Genomic DNA, 21,147 nt, shown 5'->3' with positions numbered 1-21,147 from the left:
GCAAGGGGCCTTAAGGTAGAGAAAAGAATTCGCTTGACTTACTGTGCTGTGCTGCACTCCAGTAGAACATGCAGCTGACTTCAGGGGGAAGAGTGATGCCTCCACTTTCTCCAAATGAGTTTCCTTCAGGGTAGGAGACACTGCCAACAGCTCTTTTTCTGTTTCTGTAACTAAGGATGGTCTGTACCTATCACTTTAAAATCAGATTTCCATCCCTGCCAAAGATACGTTCTCCATGCAACTTGGAAACATTAATAGGATGTAAACGCCAGAAGAGAGATGAGAAATGACCTTCCTGCCAGTTTCCAGTGGGTTACAATTACAGGCTCCATGGCAAGTTTGAAAAGAATTAAGGGATAATGCATTTATTTCAACCACAACTTCTGAAGTTTGGTAAACTAAGCTGCAGTGTCTGTGTCTGGTGTTCACCAGGCTGTATGTATGTGTGATAATGCAAACTGACTGAAATGTTCTGTATGAAACCAGAATGCCACAGTTATTGACCTTCTTTCTGTCCTTCCTCCCTGCCTGGCAGAATTTTTCATAGTGGCATTTTAGTTACATCTTACTTGTAGGCTGTTTATGTACTGTCTCAAGAACAGGTCTCCGAGTTTGGAGATTTTTTTTTTGGCACATGCAAAACACCACATGCAACAACCACATGCAGAAGTCTTTGAAAATCAAATTGGAAGATCTGGATTGCAGAAGCTACGCTTTGAAGCATGCTTACAAAGGGTCCTATCAAAGAAGGTATTTCTTCTTTTAATTAAGAAGATTCTTTCTTTCTCAGTCTTGTTCCCCGTGTTAGATAATTTTCCCAAACTTTGTTTTTTTTTAACATTGTGTCAAGAGAAGAACTGGCTTTGTTACCCATGCATGGTACTCCTCTGCTATTGAAATTTTTGGAACAGCACCTCGTGTGTATGCACATGTTGCAGAGTGAGGGTTTTTGAAGAAAAAATGGAAAATGCACATGCTGGAGGGGAACCTGTGAATGCTGATGTTTTAGTCAGCCTCCTTCACCAACAAGTAAAGACTGTAATATACTGATTGGAAGATGAATGTTGTATCCCCAGAAAAGCACAGGGATTGAGATTCATAAATTTTGATGATTTTCCAGCTCTTTTTAGCAAAGGCCTGTCTTTTACAGACAGGCATGCTTACAGGCTGCCTGTCACATCCCAAACATCCAATACGCAGAGTGTCTTCAAGATCTGGCTAAATCCATCATCTCCCTGTGTTCCACCTGTGAATTCTCCTATGTTATTTATGATGCTGGCTTGCTTCCAGTAAGCAGTGTGTGCTTTGTGGGGTGCAGTGCAGTAACAATGCCCAGCTTCAAAGTACAAATAGGATCTCTGCAGTGTAGCACATGCGTGCAGTCTGGCATTTGTTTAATATGGAGATTTTTGGAGGCAGAGTCTAGCCAAATGGGATGATGAACTGTTTTTGTTGTTGTTTTGTTTCTCAGAAGGGAACTGTCTTATTACAGTGTTGTTTGTTTTCTGGTGCACAGATGGCCAATTGGAAATTTGGTGTTAAAATTTTTGGTAGCTTTGGGAGATGGGACACATAAAATCTTGAAGCTAAAAGCGAGTGCCTAAGAAACTCGCCACACTGAAAATGACTGACACTTCACATGTGTGAAAAGGCCCTTGTTTATTGTCTTGCACAATAGAAATGTCTCTTTGGTCATCTCCTGAGGAGCTTTTATTTCAGCGCCCTTAAATACGAAGGAGGAGGATGTATTACAGGCTTTCAAATCCATTCCTTACATGTGGGGGATGATTTAACCGCTGTCAGCATGCTAGTAAAAGATAAGCTTCAGCAAATACAAGTGCCCTAATTCTTGAGCAGGGATAACTAACACAAAGGACTAATTGCAGCTTCTAGTAATTGATAACCAGAGCTGTAGAAGGCAAGTGAGAGATGATACCTGTTTTAGTTTTCTTTGTGGTTAAAAACTGTTTCTTACGTTTTCATTAATACATTTTGTAAATAAAGGTGGGGAAATGGAGAGAAATGTTTTTGGTCTCTCCTGTCAGCAGGGATGTCCACAGTAAATGTTTGGTACCCTGCTGAGACCTCTGTGTTTTGAAGAAGATTTCAAAAAGGAAGAAGAAGGCCAGGATTTTTCAACAGCAGCGTCTAGCAGTTAGAGTCTGTTTCTCTGTGTCTTCGGTGAGAATGAGAAGGACAAATTATTTTTAATAGTCCAGGCAGAAGCTTTCGTCTGTCTCACTGTTGCTGAGTAGATTGATCATCTTTGTAAAGATTAGACATAAACCATTTTTTAATTCACACGATGCGTAAATAGGATGCTCCAAAAAAAAAAAGTGGATATCTTCAGTTGTAAGCTAACCTAAAGGAGCTCTTGTGTCACAATACCACTGTGAGCCGTGAGAACTGTAAGGAGATGCTATGATTTCAGACATATTAAAAATGGCTTGTAGCCTTGGACAGTATCCCCCTTCAGTTATCATTAAAGACCAGCTAAGGAAGTGAACACAAAAACAGTAATGTTGAGATCTGATTAGAATCAAGCGAAGCAAGGAAGTGCGGAGTTAAGATTTATATGCTAACCTTAATTAGCTCTATTGTTCTTGAGAGCTGAAGCATACACAATGAGGAACATTATACTTGCATCTCCACAGCTCTTCAGTACCTAAACATAAGAAAGAATCCACTGTGCTTTTCAGCCCTAGATTTCGTGTGCGCTGCCTTTCATTACTATCTAAATCTGCACTTGTACTTCGTAAGGTTGTGGATTCTTAGGCTTTAGTTTTCTGCAGGCAAAAAGGGGATGCTGCCTTCGGTGGTGAGTTGAGGTTTGTGGTGCGAGTGGTGCTTGGAAGGAAGGTGGTCTGACATCAGAGTAATGCCACCCTCCTCACGGGCAGTAACATAAATCTCCATGTAACAGAGTGCATTCAGCGTAGCTTAGTGCTGCTTTGTTAACCATGTCACAGTTCAAACGAGCACAAACCACTTGACAGATTAGACCCTGGTTGCAGAGCACATGGCTGCAAGAGGCCTTGATCTTTCCGCATTAGTACCCTTTTGGGAACATCACCTCCTCCAAAGGTTTTTCTCAGGGATGCTACCTCGTCTTCTCACCTTGAGGAGTTACAGAATAAATAGAAGCTTTAGCTTTGCAAGCGCTAGAAAATCCAGGCGGTCTCAGCAACCAGTCCTTTGCCGTAAGCCTGATGGTAACGTGAGGCTCGCAGAGATGTGAGCTCTCAAGGTTAACAAGCGGTGCATTGTCTGGTTGGCTTTTTTGGAGCAATTCTGTATAGTAAGTGCTGGCTGCTGAGAAAGTTTGCTGGGAAAGTTTGTATGTTAAGGTCATCTTTGCTTAGCCTGTTGTGTGTGTGCATGTCGGAAATACTTGCATCGCTTCCCTAATGAGTGTGTGCTCAGTGTTGTCTGAAAAGACTCCTGGGCCAAGTACAAAGAGAAGGAGGAAAAAGTCAATCTTATACCTTGTTTGTGGTTGCTGTCGTTCCACCTTTAATGTATATCTTCCAGCTTTACCTTTTCTCCCCCCAAGTATCCAACCCGCTCAACCTGTTCTAGCTCTGCGTGCTGCAACCAGTACATTGCAGTATGTACCCCCTCTCCGGGTCAGTGGGTTATTTGCCTTTCTCTTTTTTCCCCTCTTTTAAAAATAGGCTGTTCATTCATAGCAGACTGTCAGCATTTGGGGAAACTTCTCTAACTCTAAAAAAATGCTCTTAGCCAGGGCCTTCTGCTCATGTTTTTTAACTGCAGTGCTCACCTGCGTGATGCACAGCTTTGGCAAAGACATGATCAAGAGCTCATGCCATGCAACAAGTAAACAGCACACTGTACAAACACTGCTTTCACTTTCTTGAAGGCATCAACAAGTGTGTTGCCTTTGTCAGGCTGCTCTCTTAGCTGAAGTTTTCTAAATGCTTGCAGTGATTTCTAGTGATTCTTCAACATCAGTTCTCCAGTGCACTGCGTGGAGAGACATCTCAAAATCCCCACATTCTGCAGCGGTTCCTGCTGATTCCTCTAAAGCAGCGCTAGTCGTGCAAGGACTTCTGTTTCCAGCTGCTGTGCTTGTCTAAAGTGGAGCTGTGGAACAAGATGAGAAACCTTTTCCTGGTGCTGTGAGATCACCGCTGGTGAGGAAGGAGGACCACATGTTCAGGAACAGGAGAGGAAATGGGCTAAACACGTGAAGCCTCGTGTGCTGGGGTTCTGTCCTCAGCTCTAGCAGAAGTTTGCACAGCTCGTGCGTGCCCCGATAACCCTCACTTCCTTGCCCCTCGAGTTGCGTGGTGACTGCTGATACCAGGGTAACGTGGAGACCCTGCTTTCATAAAGATGTGCCTCTGTTATCTCGTGCAGCTTCCTTGTTTGCAGGCATGTGTGCGGGGGGAGGTACTAAGCTCCATCTGCGCGGTGTCCCCAGCAGTGCTGTGGCCATCTATTTTTTCCTCCTTGAGCTGTGTGACGCAGCAAGTTGTTCTCTGCTGTGTGGTGCCATCAGGATTGCTCAACAGTGGAGTGTGACAGGGCAGCAACTGTGGGAAGGCTCTGCCTGTTTCTGGGAAGTCATGGAGGCCTATGTTTGCTTGGTTGTTCAAGGGGTGCGGTCTGGGGGGAGGCAAGATTTACCTGGGACTTCTCCAACCCTGTTTGCTCTTAGGACAAACCGTTTCCTCCTTCCAACATCCCTTTCTGATTCTCTCTCTCTTTTTTTCCCCGATGCTATTATTTAATACTGCTCCAATTGTCCTTACTAATCACACTTGTTTCTTTTTAATGTGTAGTTTAAAATCAACTCTGAAGTTACTGAGTAAGCTTTTAGACCATGATAACTAAAGGAGGTGCCTGAGAATCACACATCTCCAAAAAGACGAGAGAAAACAGCGGTTCAAAATGTCCCAGGCCAGGTTTTTGGTACGCTTTTTAAAACCTTATTCCTGCTTAGTTTTACTGTTGTTAATAAACTTTTGTCTCCAAGCTTAAAGAAGTACGGGGGCCTCAGAGGGATCTCGTTTAATACTTATTAAAGAGTTTCTTATGGCTTAGAAGTCTCCATGCGCTATTTGGCACTGCTGATTTGGGTCTGCTCTGAATTTAATGCAGGCTGCAGGCAGTTGGGTGCAGTGATACTGGGAGGCTCGCGCTGCATTTCTCGCCTCTTTTGACTTCACTTATGCAAGGTTTGATGTGAAGGGCAAATGGATGCTTTCTTTTGCTGTCCTTTGGTAAGCTTTGCTTCACAGGCATCTTTTGAATCACTTCCCTGTCACAGCATCATCAGGCAAATATTTGTCTCCCTGTTTTCCTTTGAGGTGTTCTAACACTTCTAGTAGAGAACAGGAGTGACTTTGAGCCAGGCTGGGAATGCAGTTGTATCAATCTCAACCTGTTCTGACTTGCTGATTCTGCATAGCAAGTAGTTGCTTAAATATCTGTGAATACAGCATAATTATTCAGAAATGGTACCTCCCCCCCACATTCTGGATGTGTAGATCGGTATCTTACCTCTCACACATGCATGCAACTTGCCTTTATTCACAGCGAAGCAAAATTTTATTCTAGGACAAAAATACAAAATGCTTTGTGTGCATGTAGATATATCACGTATCCTTAGGTATCATGTATTGGCAGCTGCGTGGCACTGGTTAACTTCGCAGACCATCCTGGTAGCGCTGAAAAAGGATTTCTAGGCTGTCATGTGAACGTAACCACAGGTGCACGCAGGCAGTCTCGGCACAGCTAAATAATAATGCTCACGTCACCCTAATGATGCTGCCTGCCACCCCGCTGCGAGGCTGGCACTGCTTTGCCTCATTGCATAGGCCAGGAGAATAGCTGGCCTAAGACGGCCCAGAAGGCTGCCCGGAGGACGCCGAAGGCACGTCAGCATGGCCTCATGGGATGCATCAATTCCCAGGGGTGCTGAGGGGAATGCTGCTGTGTGGGGAGGCTCGCGGGGCCCTGCAAGCCCTGATAGGCAGGGAGCTCACAAGCGCTGGGGCCTCTGTGGGGATAACGAGCCGTGCCACTGCGCCGCGAGATTGCAGGCCGGTGAGCGCGTGCTGGAGCATCTCCTGCTTGCAGGCGTGCGGCTAAAATGAGTCAGTGCTTCCTGAGCCGATCCTTGAGCCGATCCTCCCCGGGACCTGCTTGCCCCACCCGGCTCTTTCGACGGAATTGCTTGTGTTGCAAGGGCTCCCTCCCTTAGCGCTGCTGCTGGTCCCTTACCGCACGTTCGCGTTCGTTGCTGGTTAAGAGTAGATTGCTTGGTGGTGCTTCAAACCTGTTTTGTGTTATAAAAAGGCATTTCCCAAATGGTTGAGCTTTCGGTATTGGCATGTCTTTCGGTTTGCTCTGAAGTGTGCATGCATGTCTGAGGGCTTCTGGGGTCATTTTTGTTGTTTTGAGGATAAAAATAGTGAAGGAGCCAAGAAGAGAAGACAAACAGAAACTCATCCAAGTACAAATCAGGTCTGATTTGCAAAATTACCTGCGTCTTTCTGGTTCCTGTGATTACAACTGGCAAGAGCTGAGTGAATTGCTCTCTTAAGTGGCTTCTGTTTGTAATTAGCACTGGAAATACACTGTCGATACAGATTCTCTGCATGTTTTAACAAACAAACAACTGACTAAACTTTTTAACCCAAGGGTATAATGTTACTTTTGACTTAAGTTCCAGTCATGTTCACGAGACACACAGGAGAGGGTTAGCAGCAGTGTATTAAGTGATTGCTCCTAGAAATGCTGCTGCTCTGCTTTCTGTTTGCCTAGGATTTATTTCTCATGTATGTCAAATGGCAGAAGCTCCTTGAAGAGGAGCTCCTTGTTTTCCTACATTTCTAGGCCATTTGGGCTGAAGTGAGATTTGTTAAGCAGAACAAAACAACACTGACAAAGGTGTCATGGCACAGAAATTGCTCAGTAGAGACATCAGTACAATTTTGAAGTCTGTCTTCTCTTACTCTCTGAGCCTGAAGAACATCACAGTCCAATTTTCAACCTGCTTTCACTCTTGATGGTTCTGATACAGTGGCACAAAATTGAAGCTTAGACAAAAGATTTGTGTGTATATATATATATATATATGTTTAAACAAAGATAATTGTTCATCTGTTGAATGATAAATACGCTATTTACTGGATATTACTAAAGATACGTTGTTTTGATTCTCCAGGGAGTATTTACTGTTACTTGAAATTAGCAAAGTAAGTGAAAGATCTCAGGGAAGGTAACAATGGAAGAGGTCAAGCAGTTATATCAGTTAAACTGTACTTTGGGCATCTGACCAGTTCAGTCTTCCCAGGCTGGCTTGGTGAACTTGAGCAACTCTTTACTCTGGGGAAAAAAAGTAATATTATATTTTAAATAAAAATAGTACTATATTTTACATAAAGTAAAACATAGAAGGCATTGGTTTTTACGTTCAGTCTCTGAGTGGTTGGATATGTCTTTAGATAAGTATCAGATGTGTGAGAATCATCCTCTAGATTCTGATACCAGACTGCTCAAAAGTCACGAGGGAGATGAGGAACCGCAATGTGCAACAGTGTGTAGGGTACATCTAGTGGTAAAGTGGAGAAACTCAGAATAATATGTGGGATATGAAGCCAGAACTTGAACTTGATACTGTCAGATGATCGCTCTGGGCTGATAATGCCCAGATTCATTGGCCTCCCCACTGCGTTTTCACAGGAGTGGAGTTGTGAGGGAGGAGGAGGGTGTTTATACATGCACTGGATCCTGTGCTCAAGAATTAATCTTGATTTAGATGCTGGGACTTTCCCAACCGGGCCCCACTGAAATTGCTTACTGCTCCCCTCTGGACACGCTGCTCCTTCTAATCAGACCTACCTGGCATAAACCTCTTGACTGAAAGCCAGCACTGCTTGTGCTGCTGTGGTTAGAAGGGAGAGGCTTTAACTGCGGTCCCTGCTCATAGGCTGCACATCCACCCTTTTGTTCCACACCATCCTTTTTGCCTGGGCTTCTGAGGCAGGCAGGCCCTTTCTTTAGGGATGTGGAGCACATCAGCAGCCGTGAAAACTTGGGGTGCAGTGATGGTGTGGTTTTTCTCCCTGGAGACTGAAGTGAGGGGTTCCCACACATGCTGCAGGATGCTTCCTCCCTAGGAGCCAGAGGGGTGCTGATGGGGTTATGTGCATGCAAAGCAGGAGCTCCTGGTTTCATTCATAGTTCAGTGGGACCTGGAGCTGGGAGCAGCTGCGTTGTGCAGTTGCCTCTTTCAGGATGCTTTGACTCCTTGTTCTAGCCTTGAGCCAGCCAGTCAAAACCTTCCCACGTTCTGGTTTTGGCATCGGAGCTGTGGGCTGCCCTGTCTTGAGTCTTCCAGAAGGCTTATATGATCAACATGCAAATCCCCTCTGCATTAAGAAAATACAGCAACCCTTTTTGGAGATGCAGTAAAGATTGGGATGTGACCAATAGAAACTGCTATCGGTTCAGCAGGACACATGCTCTTTTTTTCCCCTCACTGTGAGTCATCCTCCCTTAGGCGCTGATCCAACAGCACCCGAGGGGAAAAAAAGGAGTAAAGCACTTGAGCTCTGCATGTGTTTGTTTTCACAAAAGTCTCTTCTTCAGTGAAAAGTGCTGAAGTATTCACTTGCCACTATTCTGGTCCAATATTCACCCTTCCAAAGTCAGGCTTTGCATACAGTGTTGGGAGAGAGTGTTTTTCTGCCCGTTTGCTTTTTCAGAAGCTAGGGGAATTCTGGTGCAACTGTCATCTTACTCATTCTGTTCACATGACATCGGAGGGAAGAAGAAAGTTGTGGCACAAGAGGGGAAGCGGAAGGTGATTCTCCCAGGGAGGATGAAATGAAACACGGTGAAGCAGTTGAAAAATATGATTATTCTGGGCAAGCTGACTGGCACACAGTCATAGCACAGTCGGATCCTCTTGGCTCACCTGTGAAATTCTTTTAGTGAGGGGGAGGGAACAGATCATGAGAACTTTTTCACATACAGCTGCGCTGTGAAAAGCAGAGCCTGTAGTGAGTTATCTGCATTTTTTGCATAGCAGTTCTTAAACGTGGAGAGTTCAGAGGTGAATCAGATCTTGTGTGGAAAAGATTTAATTTTCTCTTGTCATTTCAGGATTATTCTTTGCAAATTTTTCTGGCTCTGTGTCTGAAATCATTCTAGAGTTCTACCTCTTCCTCTGAGATAGTATTCAAAGCTAGCTAGCTCGTGGTACCGGGCAGTCTGTTCAGCATAAATTTTTCTCTCCATCACTTCATCTTGTGAATCATAGTAACATTTCAGTATTCCACCTTCAGTACTGTCCAAGTGTGTGTGTGCATGCATGCATGCCAAGGAGATTGGTAACCGCAGTTGAAATGCAGTTTTCTGGGCTCTACACCATCCTGAGCTTGTCTGCCTCTCTTGGGTTGCTCTGCAGGGCGGCTCAGAGCCACAGTTTGTCAATTTAAATCAGAAAAAAAAGCGAAGTTCCATCAGTCACGGCTCTGGATCTCTTGAGTCGAGGTAGTGGTCACTTCAGTGCTCTGGCAAGTATTACTGCAACACAGGTCTGTGGCTGAATGTGAGCATTTCCATGCATGTCCTTAACTTTGCATTCCATTTTCACATAAAGTGTTGAGTGTTTATCTTTCTTTTTCTTCTAGATTTGATGAATGTCATATCGTTTTCCTTTATCATTGTATGTGCTGAAAAGCCAGGCTGACTTACAAGCATGGCTTTCATATTCAGAGTATGCCAGTGTCTTTGGGCCAAAATATGTTGTTATAGTCACAATGGGGAAATAACTTCTAAGCACAGCTTTGTTCCTGTTCTCCTTGTGTCTTGGCAGGCTAAACAGTGAAGTTGAACATTTTCGATGTTAAATGTAAGATCCAATAAAGGCAAACTTTTCTAAAGGAGGATAAGGGATAAGGCAGCACAAATACTTTCATTAATTCCCACCTTTCATTTTAGTTAGGAAACTTTTAAAGTAAAAGGAGCCTTGGTGAAGGGAGTTGAACAGAAAGGTTATGGATGTGACTTGGCATCTGCTGCAGTTCAACTGAAGTTGGGTGATAAATGTTTTCTCGAGGCAGAATGACATCCATGTTACAAAGTAAAAGAGAGAGATGAAGATTGTGTCTATCCTTTGTACTGCTTGGCTTTATCTTCCTGCTTATCTTGGGTCATAGCTCTAGTAATCTTTTTCCTCTCCACCCTTGACTTGATGTAGTGAAACTTGCTTAACCTGTCAAAGGAATAAACCTGCTCACTGTAACGTGGGCAGGTTGCAACTCTCCTCGAGAACTCTGGAACCTGCTGCTTTAGTTTCAGATTTTTCTTTTTCCTAATGATTGCATGCAGAGAGCTGTCGTGGTGTCTGTGATATCTGACCTACGCAGTAAAAGTCAAAGGTGCAGTCAGGGTGTCTTCCTGTTTATAGCTCAATAGCTCAGGCTGCTTCCTTTCATATATGCAAAACCAAAACACGAAGGGGTTACCACATTCCTTGCTGTGGGTATGGATTCTGGCTCCTGCTTTCTGGGCATGGCAAAAGTGTGCATGAGTATGCAGGAAGGAAAACTGCAGGCTGAGGGCAGCTGATGGCTTCAACACCAGGTGTAGCTAAGCCCAGTCACTGCACTGCTGCACCCACGTTAACAAGCCCTGCCTTATTAGCAGTCATTTTATTGCAGATGTGGCTGGACTGCTTTTGGAACTTGCAGGAGCCAGAGTGTTTGCATATATTGTGTCAAGGCAGGCAGAGGTGGCAGGCTGGACTTGCAGTTATCTGCAATTACCAGCAGTTTCTCCTGTTGGTACACACATGTGGATGTGCCGTTGCAGCCTTCTCCCATAGGCGCAGCTCCATCAAAACAGGCAGAGCTAAGCAGATGGACAAAGAGCAGGGGAATATAACTTAGCCCTAAGGAAGCTATTTTCAGTGGGTATCTACTAACAGGAATTCTCTCTGACAGGCAGGAGACTTGAAAATAGAAACAAAAAGTCCCATACTTTATGTATAGCAGTATTTTTGTTGTCGTTTGTTTGTTTTCTGGCTGAATAGGATTTAGCTTGATTGCTTTCATTCTCTCCCTCTCTGAAAGTGACTGGCCAAATCATACTGGCTAGACACCAGCCAAACTGCCAGCAGGATAAGCACACAGACCATGTGTCTGTCTGCCTCTCTCTGGGGTGGGGGGACAGACAGGCACATGCAAGAGGAAGATTTAATCAAAACTGGAAGGCAATCTTTATCAAAAAGAAGGAAGTGTATTTAAAAAATACTGCAGCAAACTACCTTTCAGGTCTTGTTTTGCCTCCAGAACTGGATACTGCCTTTTTGGCCTGTTGTTTCCCATTGCTTTTCAAGTTTATCTGCAACCATTGTAGGCATTTCTCTCTTACCAGCCTGCTGGGAACATCTGCATGCAGATGTTCTCTTCTTCTTGAGCCTTACACAGTGCAAGCAGCCCACAGCATCCGTCTCTTGTTTTTGTGGCCTGTGAGAGTTGCCTGGGAGCTGAATTTGATTCCCCAAAATGCTGGGGGTAGGTAAACAATATAGGCACTTGCTGAACAGCCATTTTAATCTTGCAGCAGTTCTGCTGTGTTTGGGTTTTTGAATGGAGGCTGTTCCTGCATAACACCCTCAGGAAGCTGGCTGTAGTGTGAGACAGTAATGTAGTTGCCTTTTCTTAAAAGATTCAGGGATTGTGAAAGTATTATGCTGGGAGACACTCATCTGGCAGCCTCTGCCCATGGGTCAGTTTGGTCCAGTGTTATCTTGCAGCAATCACGCCCTTGGCATCTAAAACTAAAATTGATTTTATGTCATAACTGCCAAGCAGCTGTGAGGACGTGTAAGACTCACCTGGCTTACAACATTCTCTCATGTTTGAACATGATGGTTTGCAGTCAAGTGAAATGGCACCATCCTGAGCTGGGCTGGTGTGGCTTCTGAAGGAGCTTGCCCAGATACCATTAACACAGACTGCCTTGTGCTGCTTTGAAGTCAGTCAGATGCACAAAGGGCACTTCTCTCCTGCACTCCCAGTTGTAACTATTAGAAGTGAAAATTTCCGTTGCATACTGGAATGAAGGAACGTAAGTTTGACTTCTGTCAAAAGCACTTGACTACTATCAATTTGAAGCAAAAAGCCCTACATCTGGTTTTAAAAAAAGTACAAGTTAAGCATTGAATACTCAGAAAAAAAAGGTGAAGTAATATGTGTCATCTAACTGAAGAGAACTGGGTGGGAGCGTCTTGCTTGGTTGCAAACGTGGCAAACTAAGAGGCAAGCGGGCCAAGTGTATGGACATGAGATTGCTTCCTCAGCCACTTTGTTCTTTGGGTTTATGTGCTGCACCAGAGAACCAAAGAAATACACTAGGTGTCTCAGTCACTGCTGAGGTTGAGAACATCCTGCAGTGATGGTACTTCTAACCTGGAGCAATATAAGCAGGCTTTGTGGAGCCTTCTTTTCCTCTTTCCAGTATCACTGTGACAGTAAGTAGTCTTTGTCCTGGGGATGTGGGTTTAGGAAGGCATTTTAGCAGTACAGAGTTTCACAAGCCATGCTTGCTGCAGCTTCACAGTGTTACCAGTATTATTTCCACTTTATGTGTGCAGTTGAAATTTGAAGGGCCTGGAGGTGATGGGGGATGGATGCAGGTGCAGGCGCTAGTGAGGTGATGGCCTACAGCCTCACACAGTCCTGGGTGCTGTGAAGAGCCCACACTGGGTCATGTCCTGGCCGTATTTCGGGACTGTCAGGACCGCAATGCAGTTCATGGGATCTCTGCTGGGATCATTGGAAGGCAAAGCTTGGAAGTGGTGTTGGCATTAAAATTGGGGCAGACTTCCCACCCCGATTTGCCCGCTGATGGTGTCTTTTTCCCCCTCCTGCTCAGGCACATGAAGATTCATGAGAAGGATCCAAACAGCACGGCGAGCACAACTCCCCCGTCTCCGCTGAAGCGCAAGCGATTGTCTTCAAAGCGGAAGTTCAGTCAAGATGCCGAGATGGACAGAGAGGAAAGGACACCTGCAAAAAAGGTTTGTTACCAGGCGTGAAGCAAAAGCCTTTCCTGACTGCCTCCTGTGCTTTTGGCCGTTGTGCTCGTGCAGTCAGCACTGGAATATTAACATTTGGTCTCATTACGGTGCTGTGTGATTCAAGATACCTCTGTTTTTCTTCTTTACCCAACAGTGCTGTCTGAAATGGAAAATGCATTTCTAATTCAGAAATTGAAAGAATTATTATTATTCTTTGTTGCTTAAATTTCTCGTTTTGTATGTTGATCGCATATATGCTTATTGATTGCAAATATTAGCTAATGTTGGATGAGAAGATGACAAACTATTCTCTCACTACTGCTGTTTTTTTTCCCCATTTTATTTCCTGTTTAATTTATAGTATTCTTGGAGGGTGGTGATTGGAACTTCAAAAAAAGTGTTTACTTAAGAAACAACTTAAGTGCATTTTTGTTATGACTGAAGAAAAAAAAAATCTATAGTATGTTTCCCTTTTGCAGTAGCATAATCCTGCATTATTTGAGTTGCAAGAGCAACCAGAAAATATTTATGCGAAGGCTAGACATTTCCATTAGGGTTTTGTTTATGAAATATTTTATTGCATTTTAGTCATTTATCCAAAACGTGTGGTGGCTGCCAAAATTAACTCGACCCTTTCTACTTCGTCTCTAAATGGCAAACTGGTAGCAGCTCCATGTAGCTCAGTAGCCTTCTTTCCGTGCATGCTTTTCCTCCCTGTAATCAGAAGAGGGCTATAGAAAACATGCAGAAGTTCATTGCTTTTCCATGGACCACTTGAGTTAGCAGTTGGCAGTATTTCAGTGGCATAAATAATTTAGGCTGACAGCTCGCCTGGCTCTCTGAAGGAGGAGGAATGCTGGTTCAGTGGTACATAAACATGCGAGTTGTTCAGATCGCAGTTTCTCATTAGAAGTGATGCATCTGTGACTTAGCTGCGTGCTTCATCTCTTGTTGAGCCTGCTTCCTGCCATGTGTATTCTCACATGCACTGCCTCTCGCACACTGTTGCCAGAATGAGCAATTTCTGGTCACCTGCGGCAAAGCTACAGATGGAAGTCACTGCTCTGCTTATAAGAGGAGGACTTGGAATGGGTTGCATGTTTGGTTTGTTGCTTGAAATTCAGTCTAGTGAGGGTTTTTTTCCTTTCTCTATAGGTTGTCGAGGATGGTCAGTATGGTGAAGGGGATAGGAAAGAAGATGACGCTTACCATTGTCCAGTATGTTTCAAAGACTTTTTTTGCAAGTATGCGCTGGAGTCCCACATGGAGACACATCCAGATAACTCACTGAGGTAAGAAGTGGGCTTGAGAGCATTTCTGGTTGCCAGATGGTCTCAGAGAGCCTGCTGGGGAGGGGAGAAAAACCCAGCATTGTTCAGACCTCTGCACCGTTAACTGACCCCCATTCTGATTTTGAACTGGTTTTGAATCTTTCTGCTTCATCTTTTGTCACCAGGGTGCTAGAAGGTTTGTTCTATTTATTTATTTATTTATTTATTCCAAATAGAGGATATTTTGCCAGCTAATAGCTGGGAATGTTTTTAGGAGAAACTAAAGCACCCCGTCCTCCCTTCCAAACTTACCACAGTTGTATAAAATGGCAGATGCTTAAAGCAGGAAGCAAAGCTAGATAAATCCATTCAGGTACCAACCTATGAGGTTCTTCTGCCTGAAGTTTTGCTGCTTGTCATGGGAGTGAGTGGAGATAGATGAGTTTCTGGTTCCAAACCTTCTGCAAAGTTTGTAATGCTTTTCTGCCTATTGAGGTTAGGGAATGTTTTGGGTTTGGGCTTAAATCAGCATCTCTTAACAAGGAAAAATTAGCTATTAATTGTTTGGGAAGGTGCTTGGGGTTTGTGTTTTGGTTCAAGTAATTGCTCCTGAGATCTCTGATGCTTTTTATTTCCTGTTTGTTTTTTTTAATGGAAAATAACTAGAGCCAGATAACATGAAGATACAAAAGAGATATTCCAAGTTTAGTTTAAACACGTAGAAAAGCTGCTATTTTACAAAAGCAGGTTATCCATTTGCAAAAACTTGTCAGTGCTTCCTTCAGGCTTGTTTAGGACATTGGACTCTCAAGTGATCTTTTCAGAAGGTAGCAGAATTTGACATTTTGGAGTGTCAACATTCTTTCCTGCAGACATTGTCTTAATAGAATGGGATGGAGCAGAGCTGGGGTTTGTTATTTATTTATTTGTTTATTTCATTAGAAAAGATTGGTGAATACATCTAGCACCTTTTTTTTTTTTTTTTTCTTTTTTTTCTCTTAAGGCATTGTAATTGTAATTAATGTGGAGGGGATTTGGAAAACTCTTTCTTAAACTTAGTCCAGCAAATAATAGTTACTTAATTGGAGTTTGCTGCTTTGGAAGTAAATCAAGTAAATTCTCATTACAGAACAAAATTGAAACAGTTGATCTCTATCCCCACCGAAAGACCTCTGAGTTAACTTTGCAGTACCCTTTAGGCTTTAGAGAAAGTGGCTGTGTTATTAGGCTTGACCCAACACTAGCCTCACTTCTATGTTTCTGCAAAGATACAACATCTTTGCTAGGCTATATGCTGTGAAGCTGAGTGGATAGGAGGATTCTCTGGCTTTGGGTGATGGATAAAAGCCAATTTAATAGACACCCTTCTAACTTGGGAGCTTTACAGTCTGTTGCTGCAAAGCAGAAGGACACTGTCTGTGCAAGCAGTCTCTTCATGTACCTCTTCATGTAGCTCTTTCCCTAGGATTAGCAGAGTTACTTTTGGGTAACATTCTCCTGACATGGATTTTGCTACCCATAATTGTGTTGAGCAGCACAGGCTAAAATGTGTCCCTAAATCAAAGGTACGATTGTCATGCTTTGTAGGCACGAGTTAAGGGTAGTGCTGGGTCTTTAGGGCTTGTCTAGACAATGGCAAAGGGTGTTTTGTCAAATGTTTGCTTTAGCAACTTAAGACATGTCAGTAGAGATAGGGCAAGACAAGGAAGCCATGGTTTTTCCTGGTCAGCTAACACATTCAAATGCAACTTGCCTTACCTATCTGGCTTAAAATATACCTTTTGTCCTCGTCTAGACGAGTCAGATGTCACTGTGTGCTTGCCCCAACCTATCAGAAAATCATCTGGTAGGCAGAGCAGCCTGGGCTGCTGTTCAGGTGGCTGTTTCATCTCTGCAGGATGAAAGTCCTAGGCAGGCAGGGTCTGCAATACCCTGGATCCCAGAGTTTTGCAGGACTGTTTGCAGGATTCAACAAAATGTGCCAGTTGTGGTGTGCCGTTTTCAGCCCTGAATTAACGTGACTGAAATGATTCCTTTTGTGAGGCATGAAGGTGTCTTTTTAAGTGAAGGAGCTGAAGAAAAGAGAAAACACTGCTAGAATAATAGAGCAGGAGGTATGTGTGTATGGGTGTGTTTGTGGCAGGGGAGCAAACTGCAAAGTGTTAGAAAACATTCATCAAATCCCGGTGTTTCCTTATTGTAGAAGACCAAGAGGAAGAACTCTACTTAAACAAAGTTCAAACAAACGAAAAAGGAGAGCAGCTGTGCTACGAGCAAAGGGCAGGGAGCAGAACACACTCAGTCTCTTTTTACTGCCAGTGTTGTAAAATTCAAGTCACTTGATCAGGACTTCTGTGAAGCAGGTATCAGATGTTGTGCATCCTCAGGCCCCAGATGCTCTGGCTCTGGCAGTTGGTTTGCAGCGGCTGCTGTGGGCAGCCCTGGACAGACTGTTTTGTCATAACCAAGAAATAAGTGATGCTCTGTCAGCCTCAATATACTTCTCTTTGTAAACTGTGGGGCAAACAGGCGGTGGCCGTGCTGTTGGGTAACTGCAGCCTCTCACTCCCACAGCATCTTCTGTCCTGTTCCCCCATTAAGGAACGGCAGGGCTGTCTGGCAGCCCCTGGGTCTGCCTGGGAGCAGTTCATTCACAGAGTGGGCCTTTGCCCTTCCAGATACTGTCAAATGAGCAACTTGAAATCGCAGGGTTAGCTGTTCAAAGCCTGATGAAAAGCCTTGTGCTCCCTGGGAGCACTTTTTCATGCAGAGCCACGAGCTGGGAGTACCTCATTGTTTACTTGCAGCAAAATAAACAATGCTTAATCCACCGATTGTGTGAGAGAGGCTCCCGCTTGGGAGAGTCTCTCCCAGTTATGTAAAATCCCAGATCGGACATCTTTGTCTTCTAATTACGGTAGGAACTGTCCTGCTGGGGGAGCCAGAATAGGGCCCTTTGTCCCACTGCAGTGGGCTGTGGCCCTGGGCTGTGCCCTGTGCATCCTGCACGCATCACCCCCTGGCCAGTCCATGTCCCTTTGAAGCCCCACGACCTGCACCCTAATTAGTGACAGGAATTGGTCCCAGAGAGGCTGCCTGCACCCCTATTAGCTAAGGGAGGGGACATTCTCTGTGCTTTCTGCCCCCCCGCCCCCCTCCTTGTGCCTCCCTACCTGGATTATTTAAAGCCGGCGGCCATTTTCCTGCAGCCAGGGCCTTGAAACACCATCTATTTTGGGGAGGAAGTTGTATCTAAGCATTGATATAATTACCAGAGTGCTGAAGCACTGTGCAGCCAATAGGGAAAATAAGAAACCCCGCAGAGAAGGGTAACTCCTCTGGAAACTTTTGTGGCTGAGGGTTGCTGTCAGACATGGTAACGTGCTTCTAAAGATTGCCTGACAGACAGCTCTGAGCAGCAGCAGCAGCCCAGGCTGAAGAGATGGGAGGATTTCCTGAGGAGAAGCCTCTCGAGGCGCTCTGTGAGGTTTCCCTTCTTTCCTTTGGCAAGTACAATGGAACAGACTTAAAGTAAAACGTGTGGCTTTTTAAAAAGTACATGCACTGTAAAATTCCTCTGTTGAGTTTCTCTGTAACTAGAGCATACCCTTTTTATTTTCTCTCCCTCTCCTCCAGAAGGTTTTCTACAGTACTCTGTGTACCAACAGCTGAGACTTCTTAGTTTCTCCTTTCTCCCAGCTCCAGTGAGACGTTTATTCTGCTTCTTGTGGCCCTACATCTTTCTGAGGAGAGGAGGAGGGAGGTGGTGATAACGTGGCAGCTACCACCTTTCATAGAGGCACGTTTCAGCATTAGTTCTCAGCAAGGGTAGCTTGTACAGGTTGAAACATGGTAAAAGCTAGTATCTTTATGAGTGCAGAGTGCCCTTTTTGATCACATCTGATTCAGCGAGTCACTGTTTTCAGTTACAGGATTTGGGATTTTTTCTAAGTGTTTTTTATAGGAGCTGAGTAGATAGGAGGAAAAAAAAAAAAAGGCATTACAGGGTGTGAAATGCACTATATCCCTCAGGCCTTGAGCTGACCTATAGACCAGTACCTGTAGATGCCTGTGTCCATGAATGGATTCAGGCTAGATGAAGTTTTCTGACCTTTTACAGTGCATGTCCAAACAGTGATATAATATATTAAGCTTTGTAACTTGCCAAATCCCAGGCATATTTTCACTAGGACAGCAAAAGCAGTTCTCTTGCCCCAGGATAATGTGCTTTTGTAAAACTTCCAAGAAGCCAAAGAAAGAAAACCGAAAGCCATTCACTGTCTACCTTGTTCTTCAAATCAACTTAGCCAAGTTTGGCTGAAACTTGTAAAGTCAGGTGTGCTAGAGGTTGAACGCCACCATAGAAAGCTGTTGTTTTGAACAGCTAGATCAGTAAAAGACATAGCAACAGAAATGCTCAGGACCTGGAACGAAAAAAAATGTCAGGACACCCTGACCATTGGTGTTTGTTGTCATCCACCTCCAGTTTTGCCAGGGTAACCCGAGCTTGTGTTTCTGAAAAAGCTCCTTGGTAGGAAATGCTGCTGTTGTGTCTTGGTGTTACATGGCTTCACTCGCAAAGGAAGCGTGCAGTTTAAATGCTGTAAGAATGAGCCCCTGGACTCTACGGGTGAATTGTTTCACAGTTTGTGATTCAGTCAGTGTGCTCACCAGACTCCCCCCTCTGCCAGCACGCTGCCATTCTTCAGTGCATGGTGATGAGTAGCGAGATGTGCAGGGTACCTCGACCTTCATCTCTGTGTTAGTCACTTCAGCTAATGCATGTGAGCAATATATGTTAAGCTAAGTCAAAATCAAGTGGATTTTAAGTCATAACTATTCCAGCTACTTAAAATAGTACATTTGTTGCCCAGTTACTGTTCATCACAATAATTCTCTACGTTGGTTTTGAGGAGATAAAATAACCAGGAAAACAAAATAATTAATTTTTAACTGTACTAAGGTTATTTCAGTCCTTACCACCAGTAGAAAAGACTGCTGCAAGAGAAAGTTGTGTGCAGAGCAGCAGTGTGACTGAGTGAAAGTACATTATACAGGATGTAAAAGAAAAAAAAAAAGACACCAGAAAAAGCCCCTTAAGTTTCATTCCCGTTTCTGCCAATGCCTACTTAAGCAACTTCAGGAATTTACTTTCTCTCCTTATATAGTAAGAAATAATTCTGCTGACTTAATTTTTGTGAAGCATGCTGCTTTCTACACATGGTCAGCATTTTGTAGGAAGAGGGTGTTATAGACATTGCAAAGTTAAAAGAGTGAATGTGTTTGAAAAGCAAATGTCGTATGCTATTTCTTATTGCTTATGTGCCACTACTGTAAGTTTGTGGTGGGGAGAGTAGGTTTCTTCCTAGCAGCTGACATAACTGTTATTAGAAACAACTAGTAGTCTTCTTGTAGCATTGTGAACTGTTGTACTACTTTTACATCTCTGTCACAGCCCTTAGTGTGCATATAGTGTGCACTTGTCAATGCTTCAGAATGGGAAACTCGTCTTCTTTCAGTGCAGGCGGTTAATGCTGAGGTTGTTGTATCCTACACGACTGTTGAGTATGGGGGGAGAGTGAAAGCACTCCAGCACAGGCATGCCTGTGTACTCTTTGACCTTTGGTTTTGGCACACTCTAGCCCTGATGCTTCCCTTCTTAGTCATTGCTCGAGGGTCATCTGCTGGAGTTACCAAGTACTGACAGAGTACCTTCTACCAAACTTCTTGCAGCCAAAGACAGAGGTGCACAAGGGTCAGTTAGTTGTATGGCAGTGCAGCCTGGGCCAACTCCCCTGTTACGTGTGCTCAACTGCTCAACTGCTTGCTTGGTGTTTGGTTAATACAAACTGGGAAGTGAATCCTGATCACAGTTGGTAGTATGTTCAGTGTAGGAGCAATTCCATGAGCCAGCTGCTAGCACTGAAATCCAGCTCTGGTAAATGCTGGGACCAAAAATATGCTGTGGTACAATACAGCTCTCGATGCCCATAGGGCAGAGGAGAGGACATCAAGAAAGCTGGATTGCATCTTTTACTAAGCCAATAAAATAGGGAAGTAAAATCAGTGGGCTGAGCATCTGACTCTGTGCTGACTTGCAAAAGCAAACCAGAACTGCATGTTAAGTACTTTCTGAAATTTCTGTTCAGAAAAGAGAAATCAGAAGAGAGAAAAGAGAGATCATCAGAAGAGCAGCACAAATCAACTCCATCCTAGAAGTGGTCAGCTCACTGAGGGAGCTCATTGTGTAAGAAGGCTGGGAGTCAGGAGCAGGCAGGTAAAAATACCAGATAGTGAATGGACACAGGGAGTGAGGCTCTCAAGCAGAGCTGTGTGGTGTGTCACATGGCACTGAATATCTTAGCTCGGGTACCGAAATAGAAAGTGGGTAAAATGCAAAGCCCAACTGCAGAGGAAAGCTTCTCGTAAAAGGGAATGCAGGAGGGAAAGAGGGCTGAGCCAAAACGGGTTATTAGCATGCCTGTCTGATCCTGGTGTCCAGGGTATGTTTATACACACGCTCTGTCAAAGTACTGGGTGCTGCTGCTTGTGTTAACAGCCATGTCTGCGTGCTGAGCATAGTTTACCTGTGAATGCAGATAAGGGCAAGTATGTTCCATCCAGATTGGGCTGCACCTATTTGTGTACTCTTCTGTCATCAGTAGATGGCTGTAGGATAGGTGTGTGCCTGTAGATATGTTTCTTCTTATGTTACTTGGTGAAAGGCAGTGATTTTTTTTATTTTTTTATTTTTTATTTTTTTATTTTTTTATTTTTTAAAGAAAACTTGATAGGCATTTATAAGTCTTTTTG

General features: G+C 44.0%; 1 protein-coding gene across 2 annotated transcripts in view; it reads left to right on the top strand.

Moving 5' to 3' along the window:
• The window catches only part of RREB1 (ras responsive element binding protein 1), a 113,009-nt gene that overhangs the window by 60,259 nt on the left and 31,603 nt on the right, over window positions 1-21,147 (top strand). For both annotated transcript variants that reach the window (XM_031552758.1, XM_031552757.1), the window contains exons 6-7: window positions 12,919-13,063; window positions 14,219-14,355. In XM_031552758.1, the coding sequence (XP_031408618.1) occupies window positions 12,919-13,063; window positions 14,219-14,355 (282 nt within the window). The remainder of the gene's footprint in view (window positions 1-12,918; window positions 13,064-14,218; window positions 14,356-21,147) is intronic.

The sequence above is a fragment of the Meleagris gallopavo genome, chromosome 3 (genome assembly GCF_000146605.3).
Source record: "Meleagris gallopavo isolate NT-WF06-2002-E0010 breed Aviagen turkey brand Nicholas breeding stock chromosome 3, Turkey_5.1, whole genome shotgun sequence".
Taxonomy (NCBI): domain Eukaryota; kingdom Metazoa; phylum Chordata; class Aves; order Galliformes; family Phasianidae; genus Meleagris; species Meleagris gallopavo.
Note: the sequence above shows the minus strand (reverse complement) of the source record. Positions and strands in the feature narration are given on the sequence as shown.